Source organism: Armigeres subalbatus, chromosome 2 (genome assembly GCF_024139115.2).
Source record: "Armigeres subalbatus isolate Guangzhou_Male chromosome 2, GZ_Asu_2, whole genome shotgun sequence".
Lineage (NCBI taxonomy): Eukaryota > Metazoa > Arthropoda > Insecta > Diptera > Culicidae > Armigeres > Armigeres subalbatus.
The window spans coordinates 126685826-126705680 of record NC_085140.1 but is presented as its reverse complement, the minus strand read 5'-3'; the positions used below and the strand labels follow the sequence as shown (position 1 = coordinate 126705680).

The 19855-nt window shown below is 41.0% G+C and overlaps 2 protein-coding genes across 15 annotated transcripts in view; one reads left to right on the top strand and one right to left on the bottom strand.

Annotated features, from left to right (window-relative positions):
• The window catches only part of LOC134210832 (protein alan shepard), an 879934-nt gene that overhangs the window by 740959 nt on the left and 119120 nt on the right, over positions 1–19855 (top strand). The window lies entirely within an intron of this gene.
• Positions 15524–16464, bottom strand: LOC134215088 (adult-specific cuticular protein ACP-20-like). The gene is made up of 3 exons (XM_062694334.1): positions 16370–16464; positions 15961–16223; positions 15524–15898 (listed from the first exon to the last, which is right to left on the bottom strand). The coding sequence occupies exons 2-3, from the start codon at positions 16159–16161 to the stop codon at positions 15575–15577; spliced, it is 525 nt and encodes a 174-aa protein (XP_062550318.1). The 5' UTR covers positions 16162–16223; positions 16370–16464; the 3' UTR covers positions 15524–15574.

The following is a 19855-nucleotide window of genomic DNA, read 5'->3' as shown; positions in this document are numbered from 1 at the left end:
ATGAATTTTCCAAGGAAATTCGAATGAATTTCCAAAAAAAAATTCGAATGAATTTCCCAAAAAAAATCGAATGAATTTCCCAAAAAAATTCGAATGAATTTCCCAAGGGGATTCGAATGAATTTCCCAAGGAATTTCGAATGAATTTCCCAAGAAAATTCGAATGAATTTCCCAAGAAAATTCGAATGAATTTCCCAAGAAAATTCGAATGAATTTCCCAAGGGGATTCGAATGAATTTCCCAAGGAATTTCGAATGAATTTCCCAAGGAAGTTCGAATGAATTTCCCAAGGAAATTCGAATGAATTTCCCAAGGAAATTCAAATGAATTTCCCAAGGAAAGTCGAATGAATTTCCCAAAGAAATTCGAATGTTTTTCCCAAAGAAATTCGAATGTTTTTCCCAAGGAAATTCGAATGAATTCCCAAGGGGATTCGAATGAATTTTCCAAGGGAATTCGAATGAATTTCCCAAGGAAATTTGGATGAATTTCCAAAGGAAATTCGAATGAATTTCCCAAGGAAATTCGAATGAATTTCCCAAGGAAATTCGAATGAATTTCCCAAGGAAATTCGAATGAATTTCCCAAGGAAATTCGAATGAATTTCCCAATTCAGAAATTCGAATGAATTTCCTAATTCAGAAATTCAAATGAATTTCTCAGAGAAATTCGAATGAATTTCCCAAGGAAATTCGAATGAATTTTCCAATGAAATTCGAATGAGTTTCCCAAGGAATTTCGAATGAATTTCTCAAGGAATTTTGAATGAATTTCTCAAGGAAAGTCGAATGAATTTCCCAAGGAAATTCGAATGAATTTCCCAAGGAAATTCGAATGAATTTCCCAAGGAAATTCGAATGAATTTCCCAAGGAATTTCGAATGAATTTCTCAAGGAATTTCGAATGAATTTCTCAAGGAAAGTGGAATGAATTTCCCAAGGAAAGTCGAATGAATTTCCCAAGGAAATTCGAATGAATTTCCCAAGGAAATTCAAATGAATTTCCCAAGGAAATTCGAATGAATTCCCCAAGGAAATTCGAATGAATTTTCGTGGAGATTCGGAGGAATTTTTGAAGAATAAATCGAATGAATTTTCGAAGGAAAATTCAGATGAATTTTTTGAGCAAATTCGAGTGGTTTCCTTGAAAATAATAAAACAGATTTTCATTAAAATTCATTTGAATTTCCTTGGTAAATTAGTCCGCATTTCCTCTGAAAATAAATTCGAATTTCCATGAAAAGTTCAGTCGTTTTTCCATGAAAATTGAATGGATTTCCATTTTTTCGGAAACTTCTTCAGCGAATTCATTCAAATTTTTATGAAATTTTGTTTTTATTTCTTCAAGAAGTTTACTCGAAATTGCTCGGAAAATTCATCTGAATTTCCTCGAAAATATATCCGAATTTCCTCTTGAAATTATTCCGAATTTCCTCGGGGAAGTTATTCAAATTTTTATGCGAAATTCATTCGAATATCCTCGCCAAATTTATTATAATTTCCATGGAAAGTTCATCCATAGATAATTTATCCGGATTTCCACGGGACATTCATCTGAATTTCGCAGCAGTTTGTATGAACCTGGTAAGCATAAAAGCTAATATTCCAAAAAATAATAACAAAAATTAATATGTATGCAGAATACTTCAGGAATAACATGCTCAGTTATTTCAATACCAAACTAATGACTAATTTGTTATGCGTTTGGTATGTATTGCCTGAATATTAATTTGCACATAAATTTTTGTAATGTAAAATAATTTTGTAACTTTTTATAACAAGCTCATTCCAGCTGCTGTTATCGAGGTCGTCGCTTCGGCTCGAGATGGGTCAGAAAATAGAGAAGCTCTGCCAGGTTATGCCTCAGATATTGAAGTCACCCACAATAATTGTGTTATCATTAGGGCCCATTCTAGTGACGCCAAGTGTGTGTCAATCAAAGAATCATTATTTACCATGTCAGGTGGAGTGGAGTGTTGATCACACAAAACAAATTGTATTATCTTTGGCAGTGATTGCAACTCACAACTGTTCGTTCAGCTTTGAAACTTCTAGGAGGTGGTTCTGTTACTGTTTTGATTATGATGATACGATGAGAAAATGCTTTCGAAGAGCTGGCAAGAGTCTGTGTGGTAGTTCAATCGTATTTTGGTGAAACTTGTAGATGATTGATATCACTAACTTGTTAATTCTTAATAAGTGATTGGTACCTAAGTCCTTTTGGTAGTGGATTAGGATAGATAAGGAAGTAGTCGAAGTGATCATTAGTGATGAACGTAAATTTGGTAACATTGTTTCTATTTTTGGCTTAAAAGAAGCTGTCTCACATTTTCCTTATCTTGAACTAACCTTTGAATCACAAACAAAGCATACGCTATCTGACTTTCATATGACGTCACTAGCTGGTATCAACAAGTGGCTTGATAATTTCATTCCAAACGTTCAAGGAAGACATCAGGGTAATCGATACCTGTCGATGTCGATGCAGAGCGCGTCTGACAGACAAAACTGTCAAAAGTATTGACAAAATATCATTCCCATTTAGCGAAACCATATGTTGGCTAAAAATTCCGTCGGCCACCCACCCACAAAGCGGAAGCTAAAACCGAACTTGAAAAGCGGAGCATCGTCGTCAGTGTCAGTGCGAGTGTCATGTGCCTATGTGGCTGGCAATCGATACCCCCGTTTCACCAATCATACACTACGGGGAAGGATGGTACAATATGCACCTTGATGATAAACTAGTAAATAATGATAAACTGGCTTCTGATAGGGATACGAAGGCAGATCACAAGAGGTAGTAAAGAGAAGGTTGAATGACACAAATACGTTTTGAAATTAAAAACGCCTTTTCATGCCAGAATACTGCAGTAAATTGCATCAATTTCAATACTCCTGCGATTGATTTTATGAATTGGCTGGCATATCCATTTCTCATTAGTGCATTTCAGACCACTATCTATTACGATCTAAAACATATTCACATCGCTCATATACTTACAGCTCCCTTTCGTATACCTTCTCCCCCTCTCATCATGTACTGGATCAGCATTCCGCACATCATCATTGACGACAAATAATACGCAATCGGCAGAGTTGAGCTCTCGTTCGGTGCTCAGGTTCTGCCATTGTACCAGCTGCAGGAACAGTTAAGCTTAGTTGCCTTCACCCAACACGCCTTTGTCATCCAGCGGCCAATACCTACTCGGTTTCGGTCCTATCGGTTTCACACTGCCCCGTTTTTACTGACATCCAGTGCTATCCGCTCCCATGACACAAATGGGGAAGTCATCTTGATTGACATTCGATACCGCTATCATTACTTGGCAATTGTAAATCGATGACTTTTTCCACCCCATCACAATAGGACGGATGCGTTTGAAGGAGTGGACAAAACTAACAAGACATCAAATTTGTGATGACTTGAAAGGAAACTAAACCGTAAAGGAAATTAGTTTGTTCTTTCCGCCCAAGGCCGAGTGAATTGAGTTAGTAATAAATAATTGATTCTGTCCTTAATTCGTTTATTTTTCCTAGTGTACACATCGCACGCGTGGTGTCACTCGAATCCAATCAACCCTGGTGTACATTAGGAGATTTTAATTCTGTCTTGCTCTCAACGGTGTAGGGTTGCGTTTCACTATTGAACCCGTGGTTCCCAATAAGAAGGATAACCACTCTGGCTCATATTATTATGATTCATTTTATGCAAGTAAATCCCTGAAGCTTTAACTTAATTTGACCACAAGTACCATACCGAAGCATAGTACATACAGTTAGCAAAATGAAATGATCGTTTCCTCACCGGAACGCTTCATGTGACAAATTGATTGATGAAGTGAAATATAAATAGATTCAAACATGCCCTCTGGGCATATAGTGAATGAGAAGCTGAACCCATCTAGCCTTCTTACCTCAACTTGAAGCTCTCCATTGAATTCACTTCTCGAATGCTTGTCGAAAGCATGTCGGAAAATTTCCACTTCCTCGTGGGGACTAGTGTTCAAACACTTGAGTTTCCTCCGTCGTCATCCTACCGGATTCGAACAATATGGCTGGGAACACATATACCATGAATGCCGTACCTGCATTGGTTCCCAAATAGGGAGGGCTGCGTCAAGTTGAAGGTGAATGTAGTTAATGTGAATGTTGAGGGTGATACGCCAGTTCTTCACCTGTCACGGCTAGGCAGTACTTATTCGGACAAGTGCTTGGGGTGAAGGGTCAAAAATTGTTCCAAATTACAACCAAGGGACCTTGAAATACATTTTAACTTAATTTCAAAGCTTACACTAGACTATAAAGGACACGGAAAATTATAAATACGAAAATTTAAAAATTTAACCTGGTTGCAAAGTAAAACAGCTAATAAATCAACGATGATTAGATTTTTGTTTTGGTAAAACTATCCTGGGCGAGTATGACAAGGACCAATAAGAAGAAAAAGAAGCGGCGATGTGCCTACATTAGGGTGCCAATGGAATGTACGTGAAAAAAATTGTCATCGAATTTCAAAAAAACGACAGTGCTCAAAATATGACCCCATGCAAAATTTGAGCTCAATCGCACATGATTTAGGGATGCCTAAAATTCATTAAATTTTGAAATTTTTATCCATGAAAATTTTCCCAAGGACCAAAGGAAAAGTCGAAAATAGAATTTTTGTTTTTGATGCCAAATGACTTAGAAATACATGAAACGTCGAGATCTGATGTCATTAAAAAAAAATGAAAAAAAAATCGTTTTATTCTCTTAGAACATTTTTTGGGACTTGAATTTTTTTTCATCGAATTTTAACACCGAACGATACGCAAACGTTTTCGTAGCCAAAAATATCCCCCTATGCAAAATTTGAGCTAATGATTTAGGGGTGCTCAAAATAAATTAAAAAAAAACTTTTTTTTTCTCACGAAGGGTAAATTTTTTTTTCGATGCCAAAAAAAATAAAAATGGATGAAACTTTGATTTTTTTTTTTTTTTTTAAATGGACTGTTTTGGGACTTTGAGAAAATTTCTTATGGCGAAAACAATTTTTCATCGAATTTAAAAACCGGACGTTACCCAAACATGTCCTAAGCCCTAAAATATGCCTCTATGAAAAGTTTGAGCTCCATCGGACATGATTTGGGAGTGCTCAAAATCTTGCTATCAAAGTTTTGAATTTTTTATAACATTGAAAACTTTTGAGATCAGATTTACGGAGAAAATTATCAGATTGCTTGGCAATGTTGATTACACTGAGGTTTATTTTTACGCGGTTATTATTACGCGGTAAAAAATAATTCTCAAAGTTTCATGCATTTTGAGTCCTTTGGCATCAAAAAACAAAAAAATTATTTCCCCTTAATGAGAAAAAAAAAGATAAGTTTTGATTCATTTTGAGCACCCCTAAACCATGTCCGATTTAGCTTGAATTTTGCATAGGGGGATATTTTTGGCTACGAAAACGTTTGCGTATCGTTCGGTGTTAAAATCCGATGAAAAAAAAATCATCATCTGAAAAAAATTCCAAGTCCCAAAAATGTTCTAAAAGAAAAATTCGATTTTTTTTCAAAACATTTTTTTTATGACGTCAGATCTCAACGTTCCATGCATACATACATACATACGTCAGATCTCAACGTTCCATGGATTTTCAAGTCATTTGGCATCAAAAACAAAAATTCGATTTTCGGCTTTTCCTTTGGGGGAAAATGTTCATGGGTAAAAATTTCAAAACTTTGATGAATTTTAGGCACCCCTAAATCAGCTCAAATTTTGCATAGGATCATATTTTGGGGTAATAAAACTTGTGAACAATGTCGTTTTTTGAAATTCGAAAATGTCATTTTCATTGGCACCCTAGTCTACATGTATAGGTTCCGGAGGCCATCTGATGGATTCGGATTGATGGAGAGGCTCAGTTACAATTAGTCATCTAACGCCAGCCAAGTTTAGGCATTAGTGTTTTTGGTTTGATCATCTTTGACGCTGTTCTCCGAAGATAAGATCACCTTTGTCTTAGTATAACCCTAAAGGCGTACCAAAGCGGTCATTTGGGTTTTAGCTTGAACCCTTCAGAATATTTGGCGTCAGATGGTCTGTTGGGCGATCGATTTTTGGAAAGCAGAAAAAAATAGTTCATCTCTTCAGGCAAGTACTAGCAGATCGAAGATTAAAAATTCGCCTAGTGTAAGGTAGACATGACCCTAGGGAAGGACTAAGGTGAGAAGCTTCCCCACATAACCTTCAGCTGCGATTTTTAGTCCTTGTTGGAAAGTAGTGAATGTTCAGTTACTGGGGGAGTGGGACTATTATCCTAGAAAAGTCCTAGACTTTCATCAAGATTATGGTGTCCAGCAGCCTACGATTAAAACCGCATCATCGTCAACGGCCATCCCTTATACACTGATTGGAATTGGTACGTAGAACCTCGCACATGGGCTCGGATCGGAGTCTTGAACTGACTTGCTGCTCCTTCAGATTTTCCCTTTCGGTCCACGAGGCAGTTTTTTTTTTGATCCTCCGTAGTTGCGGAGTATTGGATCTCGCCCATTGGAAATCCTAGTCCACTCTGATCCAGTGAGCATCTACCCGATCAGGAACCCATAACAAAATTATAACTCAATTCTATCAATGGTTGTTATTTAAAACAACGTGTGTTATAATTAGATAATTCGATAAAGATGTGTCTTCGGCCAGTTTTATTTCATATCAAAATTATAACAACATTAGTTATGTATATTTACACAAAATAATTGCCTACATTTTATAATATTGGGAAAAAAAAGCGGAGGTGATCACCTCCAGTATAACTTGAATCACGGTGCACGGTGCCCCCGGATCAGAGAAACGACTGGTATGACGGCGAATGTGAGCAGTTAGTGGAAGAGAAGAATGCAGCATGGGCGAGATTGCTGCAACACCGCACGAGGGCGAACGAGGCACGATATAAACAGGCGCGGAACAGACAAAACTCGATTTTCCGGAGGAAAAAGCGCCAGCAGGAAGATCGAGACCGTGAAGAAACGGAGCAACTGTACCGCGCTAATAACACACGAAAGTTCTATGAGAAGTTAAACCGTTCACGTAAGGGCCACGTGCCACAGCCTGATGTTTTTTTTTTTTTTTTTTTTTGTATCTTTATTAAAGAGACTTTCAGCCCGAGGCTGGCTCGTCTCCGAGCCTGATATGTGTAAGGACATAAACGGGAACCTTCTTACGAACGAGCGTGAGGTGATCCAAAGGTGGCGGCAGCACTACGAAGAACACCTGAATGGCGATGTGGCAGACGAAGATGGCGGTATGGTGATGGACCTGGGAGAACGCGCGCAGGACAGAATTCTACCGTCTCCGGATCTCCAGGAAATCCAGGAGGAGATTGGCCGGCTGAAGAACAACAAAGCCCCTGGGGTTGACCAACTATTAAACACGGTGGTGAGGCACTGGCTAGAGCGCTGCACTGGGTCATTACCAAGATTTGGGAGGAGGAAGTTTTGCCGCAGGAGTGGATGGAAGGTGTCGTGTGTCCCATCTACAAAAAGGGCGATAAGCTGGATTGTAGCAACTACCGCGCAATCACATTGCTGAACGCCGTCTACAAGGTACTCTCCCAAATTTTATGCCGTTGACTAGCACCAACTGCAAGGGAGTTCGTGGGGCAGTACCAGGCGGGTTTTATGGGCGAACGCTCCACCACGGACCAGGTGTTCGCCATTCGCCAAGTGCTGCAGAAATGCCGCGAATACAACGTGCCCACACATCATCTATTCATCGACTTCAAAGCCGCATATGATACAATCGATCGGGACCAGCTATGGCAGCTAATGCACGAACACGGTTTTCCGGATAAACTGACACGGTTGATCAAAGCGACGATGGATCGGGTGATGTGCGTAGTTCGAGTTTCAGGGCATTCTCGAGTCCCTTCGAAACCCGCAGAGGGTTACGGCAAGGTGATGGTCTTTCGTGTTTGCTATTCAACATCGCTTTGGAAGGGGTAATACGAAGAGCAGGGATTAACACGAGTGGTACAATTTTCAATAAGTCCGTCCAGCTATTTGGTTTCGCCGACGACATAGATATTATGGCACGTAACTTTGAGAAGATGGAGGAAGCCTACATCAGACTGAAGAGGGAAGCTAAGCGGATCGGACTAGTCATCAACACGTCGAAGACGAAGTACATGATAGGAAGAGGTTCAAGAGAAGACAATGTGAGCCACTAAGGGTATGCGATAAGACACTTTTTCCTAACGAAACGAAACGAAACGAAATTTAAAATGTGTATGTTGATTCGAAACGAAACGAAACGAAATACAAATTATTTCCGCAACTTCGAAACGATACGAAATCAAAGTCCATTCAATTCAAAATTTTACGAAACGAAACGAAATTTAAATTTTTTTTCGCGGAATTTTTATTGAATTGTTTTTAAAGTTTACAACATTGGTTCACACGCAATCGAGATGTAAATCTCCAAAATTGAAAATTTTGTATGAAAAAATGCAAGTGGTTATTATCCTGGTCACTGTAGTAACAAAATAAGCAGTCTGAGATAAATCGCCGCTTCTTCGTTTAAAATTGGCGAAAAGGCAATACCCCAGCATTAGTGCAGTTCCTAATTTCTTTTTATTATCATATTTAGGATGTGATTCCTTCTTTAGAAGTAGACATTTTGCCTAGACTTGTAGATATAATGTCTTCAATGAAAGCAAAAACCTATCTAGGATCACTTAAAGTGATATTATCCAATTGTAGATATGATTGAAATGATGTCTGCGTCTGGAATGGGACAAAGAAATATGATATCCATTCGTAAACAGTTTGTTTGGTTTTAGACAAATATGAATGTAATTTTTTGATAAATAGTATCAATCTTTCTGAAAATTGTCCCTTTTATGAACACAGCAAGAAATTTTGAAACTTCAACGACGTGTAAATTTGCAGCTTACCGCATCAAACGAATTAACATTCGATATTCAATTAAATTTGACTGAATTTTACAAGCAAGCACAGTTTAAATTTATTTCGATTTAAAAGAATAGTGAGATAGATTGAACGTTACGTTTATTTGCATGCTCCAAATATGTGCATGAAAATACATTTAAAATCACAAAATAGTTTTATCTGTAAAAACTAATTACAGTATACCCCCGCTGATCCGACAAATATATGGCCGGACCACAGATAACAGAAATTGAGGCTGGCATCCGATACGTGTGTAAACACCCGCAACCGTTAATTCAATTGTATTTAAAATGGGGACCGCGTTTGGCAATCGATTGGAGATGGAGCAAGGATCATTGTTATTGAAAACGCAGCCCGAATGCAGCTGTCAAATACATTGGCTGCGTTCGACGGTTGTTAATCCGCTGCGTTTGTATGTAAGGGGCCCTCCTTAGCAGGTAAGACGCGCGGCTACAAAGCAATACCATGCTGAGGGTGGCTGGGTTCTATTCCCGGTGCCGGTCTAGACAATTTTCGGATTGGAAATTGTCTTGACTTCCCTGGGCATAAAATTATAATCGTGCTAGCCTCATGATATACGAATGCAAAAATGGTAACCTGGCTTAGAAACCTCGCAGTTAAAAACTGTGGAAGTACTTAATGAACACTAAGCTGCGAGGCGGCTCTGTCCCAGTGTGGGAATGTAATGCCAATAAGAATAAGAAGAAGTTTGTATGTACTGCCGCAATCAGTTGAGTAGATGGCAGGAGTGTGCCAATGTATATCAATTCAAAAGTTTACACAGGATTTTCAATGAAATTTGTTCTAGCCTAAATATCTGTTATCTGTGGCCGGACTAACATGGTTTCTGTCGTTAATCCGACTGTCAAATCCGTATAAATGAACCAAAACAAAATTCAGCACAAATTAGATAACTGACAGTATAATGTATTTAAATGGGTGTTGATAATTTTTATTCCGGAAAATTCCGAATTAGCGAGGTCCGAACTAACGAGTCGTCGGATTAGCGAGGTCCGGATAAGCGGGGAGATACTGTATACAGAAAATCCTTTCATTAGTAAATAATTCCAAATCCACGTTTTACAAAATTACCTTCTTTTTGTAATACTTTTTCTAAAGCCACCAACAATAATCGGAATTCAGAGTTTTACTATTTCTGTCAAATTCATGAGTAATGGTATAAGCCGTTCACGTCCTTACAGTCAATTTGGGATTGGGAGAGGGAAATTAGTTTGACAATTATAAGAGACCGAGGAATGCTCTGCATCTCAGTGAGCGCCACAGGAAAGGAATCTTTGGTTTGTTGAAAAGGTAATTCATGTGAAGCCTTGGTAAGCGACTAAATATTTATAGTAAACGAAGTTTTTATGAAAACTCGAAGACGAAAACCGTGTTTCAAATCAATCTAACTTCGTTTATTCAATGTGCTTCCTTTAATAATAATGTTTTCATTGGGGCCTACCAAACTGTTAAGTGGTGCTTAGTGAACCGCCTAAAGCTGGTTTAAGGCATAAGAGGTGAAGAAGTCGGCCGTTAATAAGAAAGAGGCGCTTTAAAAATAATTCACAAATTCCATAAGAATTCACGCCATGGCTTTGCCTCTTTGACAAAATTGTACTGATCAGATTCGTATCTGATTACATTTATACTCTGAGCCTGACGTCTTAAATATTGAGGTAAAATAGTTGAAGATATTTTTCGTTTTCTGTTTGACATTTCTAACAAAACACTGAAGACGTTTTATAGATAAAAACTAAATACGTATTTGTCGACTCAGAATGGGAGTATGCAGTAACCGTTAATATGAACATTTGAATAACATTAAGTTTTGAAAACAGCTTTATGATTTTGTTCAGCGGCGCAGCCAAAATTTTTGATAATACACTACCGTACGAGACAGTATGGTTTAAGTCTAAATTTGTTTCGAAATTCCGCGGAATTCCGTTAAGTTTCGTTAAAAGCTAATTTTCTCTAGCGAAATTTTTGTGATTTTACGAAACGAAACGAAATCAAGAAATCAGATTTCGCCACGCTCAAATTCCGCGAAATTCCGCGGAATTTCGTTTCGAACCACCTGAAACGAAATTTTTCGAAATACCGCATATGCTTATGAGCCACCCACCGCGAGTTTGCATCGGTGGTGAAGAAAACGAGGTGGTAGAAGAATTTGTGTACTTGGGCTCACTGGTGACTGCCGAAAATGACACCAGCAGAGAAATTCGGAGACGCATAGTGGCTGGAAATCGTACGTACTTTGGACTCCGCAAGACGCTCCGATCGGATAGAGTTCGCCGCCGTACCAAACTGACAATCTACAAAACGCTAATTAGACCGGTAGTCCTCTACGGACACGAGACCTGGACGATGCTCGTGGAGGACCAACGCGCACTTGGAGTTTTCGAAAGGAAAGTGCTGCGTACCATCTATGGTGGGGTGCAGATGGCGGACGGTACGTGGAGGTGGCGAATGAACCACGAATTGCATCAGCTGTTGGGAGAACCATCCATCGTTCACACCGCGAAAATCGGACGACTGCGATGGGCCGGGCACGTAGCCAGAATGTCGGACAGTAACCCGGTGAAAATGGTTCTCGACAACGATCCGACGGGCACAAGAAGGCGAGGTGCGCAGCGGGCAAGGTGGATCGATCAGGTGGAAGATGACTTGCGGACCCTCCGTAGACTGCGTGGTTGGCGACGTGTAGCCATGGACCGAGCCGAATGAAGAAGACTCTTATATACCGCACAGGCCACTTCGGCCTTAGTCTGATTAAATAATAATAATAACTTGAATCAATGTTCGATGTTAATAGCTAGTACAAAGTTAATTGCCTACATTATGGATGGAAATCCGGCGTTGTAGCGTACCACATTTTTATACGTGATGTAGGCAATTACCATGAAAGTAGATTTTTGTACCTCATAATCATATCAACGGTTGTTATAATGTTGAAATGAAGGTAACAACCTCTGATATCATTATGTTACGGATAGAGGGAATTTTGATATAATTTTTGTTATTTTAACAACTAACCAGCCAATTTTATAACACATTTTGTTACATTATTTTTCTGAAATAAATAACTCCCCTTGTTATAATTTTGTTATGCATTCTTGATCGGGTAAGGGCCCGGAGGTTGCAAAAGCTTGGCCCTGGTACCCTGTTCCAGTCAGCTGATCGGCGGCAGTTTTTCACGGAATACCGCAGGCCTCGGGTTTCAAGCAAAGGTATCGGTACATAGCATATTTGCGATAATGTATTGGATCCAGGGATGTTTCGGGTGGTCACTCTCCAGGGCCGCGATCGCGCTATCTGAGTCTGACAGGATCAGCATCGGTTTGTCGGAATTGGGGCAGCAATGAGAATCGTCGAGACTGATGAAAACATGCAGCGGGATGTCTGATATTGCCAGGCCGTTTTCCGATACTCCTGTTCTGACACAATGATGTGTAAAAGTCCCGTTAGTGAATCGATGCTCATGCTCAACAAAGACAGTTCTGCTACTGCCCTGTGTAGAACCTCGGTATTTTCTCTCCTTTTAAAAAGCCTCGTTGTCGTTGCCAGTCAATCTCATCACACTCTCGTAGAGTAAATTATGCTCTTTAAGAGCGTTACTAAACTTGAAATGTTACTTTGGCGGTGTATGAATCCCACTTTAAAATCGGGAGTACAGGCCTATTAGCCGCAGTATCGTTAAAGGAGGTAGCGAAGTACCCGTTGAAAAAAAAGTAGCGGAACCATCGTTGAGGACAGCCAAGTCTCCATCCTAGAATGCTTCGAGGAGCCCAACGCCACGAGGGGCGGTATCTGCCCTTGACTCGCCCCAGGCAGGATGGTTGGCGGTAATATCTCCTAGGAAGAGGAGAGGGAGTGGAGAATTGCTGATGATATTGCTTACATTCTGTTTAACCCCTGGAATGGAAACCAGGGGGAGATATGTGTTGACGCCGGTAACCGGCATGCTACAAATACGATCTCCTACAACTGGCAGGCCCTCGTTAATGTCAATGACATCGAAAGCGGTTTCCCGCAAAATTCCAAACGCTACGAAGTGTGGACAGTTGGTCCCAATTATATCTCACTCCCAGTGTGCGCTCCATGAAGTTTGTGGAAACGCGGTAGACCTCCTGGGGCCCAGGGTGGATGAGTATCGAAGAGCAATTGGAGATTAGAAAAATTGTTCAAGAAATTGTTGATATTCCACTGGAAGCACAGACTAATCTCCATTGAAAAGGTGGGCACCTGGAATGACCTAAACTGGGCGCTAGAACTGGATGTCTTCGATGGTGGGAAAAAATGATTGGGAAACTGTAGAGACTTACTTCCAGGGTGTGGGTGCCCGAAGTGCCCTGGACGCAAGATCTGTTGGGACTTATTGACCTGGTTGGTATTCCCGGGGTGTCCAGCAATCGGCCGTGAAGAGAGGGCCTTAATGGCCAATTGGGGTCTAGATGGGAAAATACGAAATATACGATAGGATTGGACGCTCACTTCGTCTATTTCGGCCAAACGACGTTTTTGGCCATATAACCTGTACGGCTTAACGATTTTTTGGTCGAACGGCATTTTCGACCGTATGTCCTTTTCAGCCATCACTATGAAAAGTTAGAATTGTGAATGTGAATCAGGAGTGAGAAGTACGAAGTGCGACGTTTCAACGTTACTTTTCGCCTCCCGACATCTCACTTTTCAATTGTTATTTCTCACTTCTTACTTCTCATTCTCACTGCTCAGAAGAGAAATGAGAAAAGAGAAGTAAGAAGTGAGAAGTGAGCAGTGAGCAAGTTGGAATCAACATACTTCTTTTTACTGGCCACAACTCAACCCATTTTAAGACGAAGTGTGAGAAATGCCCAACTCTGGGAATGAGAAATGGACGTCTCACATCTCATTTCTTTCATATCTCATCACTTATTTCTCATTTCTCAGTTATCGTAAATCACTCCACACGTTTCACATCCAATATTTTTCGGCCAAACGACAATTTCGGCCATATAATCCGTTCAGCAATTAACATTTACTTCTTCTTTTTCTTCTTATTGGCATTACATCCCCACACTGGGACAGAGCCGCCTCGCAGCTTAGTGTTCGTTGAGCACTTCCACAGTTATTAACTGCGAGGTTTCTAAGCCAAGTTACTATTTTTGCATTCGTATATCATGAGGCTAACACGATGATACTTTTATGCCCAGGAAAGTCGAGACAATTTCCAATCCGAAAACTGCCTAGACCGGCACCGGGAATCGAACCCAGCCACCCTCAGCATGGTCTTGCTTTGTAGCCGCGCGTTTCACCACACGGCTAAGGAGGGCCCCTTAGTGATTAACATTTACGATCCAATGGATAGTGTCCAAAACTCATCGGCGATTTAAATCAAATCCCACCAGAATCATGGCCCAGAGTATCACTCACGATTCGAATCGCGATTTGCATCATTGCATGTTTTTTCGTGTTCTTTATTGTTGAATGCATTGAATTAACTTTTTTCGCTAAAAACAATGGCCAATAAATCCATATGTAAACTAAACATACGCCTCGATTCCGTTTTGACGCTTTCTTGAGCGAAATCAGTTTTCGGCGAGAGAGCAAAGCGATACAATTCTGTCCGAGAAACTCAAGTGCGATGCTGTCCCTACAGAATCGCAAGCGAGTTAGCCTACACGTTAACGATACTATTGTTTCTATTAAAAACAAAGCAATGAAAAGGAATTAAATTTGTTTCTTTTTCATGATGCTTGGCAGTACGAGATTGGTGCTGTATTTCTTTCTTTCGCGATGAGATAAACATATGTTAGTGAGATTAAAATTGTTCCCCAAAATGAATAAATAAACAATGGTTGAAAATTTAATATCGTTGTTTCAATCCCAATGCCATTTAATTTCCGAACGCATTCGATAGATGCATATTTTGCCTAGAGGGTGGGAACCACTGATCTACTCGTTACTCGGAGCTGTACCGGATATGGTTGTTGTGAGCGTATTGACATTCGCGGCAATCTCCAATTTTAATGAAACATATCGTTCGGTTCAGCATTGACGACGATAGCAGAGCTGTTCAATTCGTGTTTTTTTTTTCTTCAAGCGAACGAGAAGGATGTGCTCACTCACTCATTGGTAAATGGTGACAACGCTTGTTAAATGTACACAACGATGGGCGGCATATGGAACGAGCATCAAATTTCAATGCCAATGCGTGCTCAGTCGCTATATGTCAGGAATCTTCATTATATTATCTTGAACAACAGGAAAATGGGTATTTTAAAGTTTTCGAAAGTTTATTTCTAGTATTTGTTGAATAACATGGGGAGCTTCTGGGATTCCTTGCCAAGTTATCAGTTATCGAAAATAAAATACATTTTACAAAAAACAATTCAGAAAAAGCTACCTTCAGATTGATCAGCACGGTTAAATTTAATTCTGATCTACGGAAGACGGCCTTAATCACTTTTTGTGACGATCGACATTTCAACATTTATTGAATCCAGCCAGAATCGAAATTGTAAAATACGAACTAGTTTTTTTTAAATGCTAAAAAATGAAAACAGTGTTTAATATTCTCCTATAATGCGTCTTTATTTAGCAACGATTTCCAGTTTTCATCATCAATATTAGTTTCGGTATTCTCGCTCAGTTGTACTTCTTCAGCTTGCTGTAACTGTATCCCAATCCGTGGTAACCACCTTCGTAACCACCCCCCAATCCACCTTCCTGGATACCATGTCCAATGTTCTTGACCTTGGCTTCAAAACCGTTCTTGCTATCGGCGTAGTAATCAACGATACGCTTGGTTCCATCGGCTTCATCCAGGGTGTACTGCCCCTTGACGACATCTCCATCACGTGCCTCCCATTGGCTCTTGTGATCGCCCGTCTTGTAGTCCTTCACTCCGTACTCGTACTTGTACTTTGGATACGAGTAGTAGTCTTCACCACCTTGCTTCCAGCCGCCTTCCTGTATGTGTGTGTTCAATTAACTGATTAAAGACTCATTTTCCTCAGAATCAACAAACTTACCCATCCTCCACCGATCGAACCACCGCCCAAGCCGATTCCACCCTGATAACCGCCGTATTCCAATCCACCGCCGCCGATTCCGCTCTGGATACCACCGTACCACTTGTACGGGATGTGTTTAACTTCGCTGATGAATCCATGCTGTTCGTAAGCAAGAGCAGCGCCCAGCAGGGCGATGGCCACCACAGTAATCTTGATCATGTTGCTACCGTTTAAACCTTTGCGTTGCGTTGGTGCTGATGTTCTATCAAGAACTGAACTCGCTGAACTGATACCGTTAGCTTCGGACATTTGATTATTTATAGTAAAAATGTAAACAATTTCACCGATTCAGCCTTGATTGGTTCGGTATCGACTGTTGTTAATTTTTTATTCTAATCCATACTAATTTTTATATTGGGCAACCTACCTTCCGATGCATCAAGGTTTCCCACGGTACGAACTGTTTTTATCACAATACGACCAACGCCAAGTCAACGCCCCTTTGAGTGATTTAATTTTTTTTGTGTTACCAGTCAATTTAATTACTGCAATTTACATTCGGTATCCTAGCGTGCGGCTAACAGCAGCACTTGGTGGTCACGCTTCAATGGACGAAAAAAATGTGGCTATCCGTGGTACCTATCTATCTGTCTCGTGCCATATGTAGAGCATGAAAACGTTCCATATGATGTGCGATAACGATCGTTCTAATTTATGGCTACCTTTTTGCGATTGTTACAAATTGTTTGAATTTAATATACTTTAGCTTAACTCGAAATTGCTGGGTGTTGATAAGCAATATTAGCAAGGGGTTGTTAGTCCCAATTATATTACCAAATAGAAGTTAATGCGTTTATAAGCATTATTAGCATTATTTTGAAGAAACCTTTCTCCATTTTAGTGGAAGAATAGTGCAAGGTATTATTATTTTTTTTGTTTATGTTTTTCCATTAATACAAAATACAAAAAAAGTCCGAGAACCAGTATTTATAAACTGCATAGTTCTAAGTACGCAAGTGAATCGTCCGACTATCGGCAGATCCATGGAAGCATGAGATTGGTACTTTTGAGGAACATAAATAGGTTGGACGCTTATTACCTGAATAACTATGCGGCCCAAATAAATATTATATTTATATAAAGCTCTGATACCTCGAATTTAGGAAAGATGTAGATTTGAACTGATCCTACCAGATACAAAATTGTTAGTCTGGATAGTCCAATTAATATGAATGACAATAAGTTCAAGCTTTTTTTCGATAATCCGAAAAGAGTTTCTCTTTAGAATCCGGATCCTTCCGGGAAGGTTTATGCTGAGAATCTGAAAAAGATTCCCTTGAGATTCCGAATTTTCATGAGAATCCGGAAAGGAATCTCCTGAGATTGTGGAATTGATTTTTGAGAATACGGACAAGGTTCTCCTGAGATTCCGTGCAAGATTCTCCTGAGAATCCGGAGAGGATTTTCCAGAAAATCCGGAGGTTATTTTCCTGGGAATCTGGACGAGATTTTCCTGAGGTTCCAGAAAGGATTCTCCTGAGAATCCGAAAAGGATTCTCCTGAGAATCTGAAAAGGATTCTCCTGAGAATCCGGAAAGGATTCTCCTGAGAATCCGAAAAGGATTCTCCTGAGAATCCGAAAAGGATTCTCCTGAGAATCCGAAAAGAATTCTCCTGAGAATCCGAAAAGGATTCTCCTGAGAATCCGAAAAGGATTCTCCTGAGAATCCGAAAAGGATTCTCCTGAGAATCCGGAAAGGATTCTCCTGAGAATCCGGAAAGGATTCTCCTGAGAATCCGAAAAGGATTCTCCTGAGAATCCGAAAAGGATTCTCCTGAGAATCCGAAAAGGATTCTCCTGAGAATCCGGAAGGGACTCTCCTTAGAATCCGGAAGGGACTCTCCTGAGAATCCGGAAGGGACTCTCCTGAGAATCCGGATGGGATTCTCCTGAGAATCCGGAACTGATTCTCCTGAGAATCCGGAAGGGATTCTCCTGAGAATCCGGAAGGGATTCTCCTGAGAATGCGGAAGAAATTCTCCTGAGAATCCGGAAGGGATTCTCCTGAGAATCCGGAAGGGATTCTCCTGAGAATTCGGACAGGATTCTCCTGAGAACTCCGACAGGATTCTCCTGAGAATCCGGAAAGGGCTTTTCTTGAGAATCCGGAATCAGGAAATCTTCTAAGATCCTCCTGAGAATCCGGAAGGGATTCTCCTGAGAATCCGGAAGGGATTCTCCTGAGAATCCGGAAGGGATTCTCCTGAGAATCCGGAAGGGATTCTCCTGAGAATCCGGAAGGGATTCTCCTGAGAATCCGGAAGGGATTCTCCTGAGAATCCGGAAAGGATTCTCCTGAGAATCCGGAGGGATTCTCCCTGAGAATCCGGAAGGGATTCTCCTGAGAATCCGGAAGGGTTCTCCTGAGAATCCGAAAGGGATTCTCCTGAGAATCCGAAAGGGATTCTCCTGAGAATCCGGAAGGGATTCTCCTGAGAATCCGGAAGGGATTCTCCTGAGAATCCGGAAGGGATTCTCCTGAGAATCCGGAAGGGATTCTCCTGAGAATCCGGAAGGGATTCTCCTGAGAATCCGGAAGGGATTCTCCTGAGAATCCGGAAGGGATTTTTCCCGATAATCCGGAGGGATTCTCCCCGATAATCCGGAAGGATTCTCCCCGAGAATCCGGAAGGATTCTCCTCGAGAATCCGGAGGGATTCTCCTGAGAATCGGAAGGGATTCTCCTGAGAATCCGGAAGGGATTCTCCTGAGAATCGGAAGGATTCTCCTGAGAATCCGGAAAGGATTCTCCTGAGAATCCGGAAGGGATTCTCCTGAGAATCCGGAAGGATTCTCCTGAGAATCCGGAAGGGATTCTCCTGAGAATCCGGAAGGGATTTTCCTGAGAATCCGGAAGGGATTCTCCTGAGAATCCGGAAGGGATTCTCCTGAGAATCCGGAAAGGATTCTCCTGAGAATCCGGAAAGGATTCTCCTGAGAATCCGGAAGGGATTCTCCTGAGAATCCGGAAGGATTCTCCTGAGAATCCGGAAGGGATTCTCCTGAGAATCCGGAAAGGATTCTCCTGAGAATCCGGAAGGGATTCTCCTGAGAATCCGGAAGGGATTCTCCTGAGAATCCAGATGGGATTCACCTGAGAATCCGGAAGGGATACTCCTGAGAATCCGAAAGGGATTCTCCTGAGAATTCGGAAGGGATTCTCCTGGGAATTCGGAAGGGATTCTCCTGAGAATCCGGACAGGATTCTCCTGAGAATCCGGACAGGATTCTCCTGAGAATCCGGACAGGATTCTCCTGAGAATCCGGACAGGATTCTCCTGAGAATCCGGACAGGATTCTCCTGAGAATCCGGACAGGATTCTCCTGAGAATCCGGACAGGATTCTCCTGAGAATCCGGAAGGGATTCTCCTGAGAATCCGGAAGGGATTCTCCTGAGAATCCAGAAGGGATCCTCCTGAGAATCCGAAAAGAATTCTCCTGAGAATCCGAAAGGGATTCTCCTGAGAATCCGAAAGGGATTCTCCTGAGAATCCGGAAGGGATTCCCCTGAGAATCTGAAAGGAATTCTCCTGAGAATCCGGACGTGATTCTCCTGAGAATCCGGATGAGATTCTGCTGAGAATCCGGACGAGATTCTTCTGAAAATCCGGACGAGATTCTCCTGAGAATCCGGACGAGATTCTCCTGAGAATCCGGACGAGATTCTCCTGAGAATCCTGATAGGATTCTCCTGAGAATCTGGAAGGATTCTCCTGAGAATCGGGAAGGGATTCTCCTGAGAATCAGGAAAGGATTCTCCTGAGAATCAGGGAAGGGATTCTCTTGAGAATCCGGATGGGATTCTCCTGAGGAATCTGGAAGGATTCTCCTGAGAATCGGGAAAGGGATTC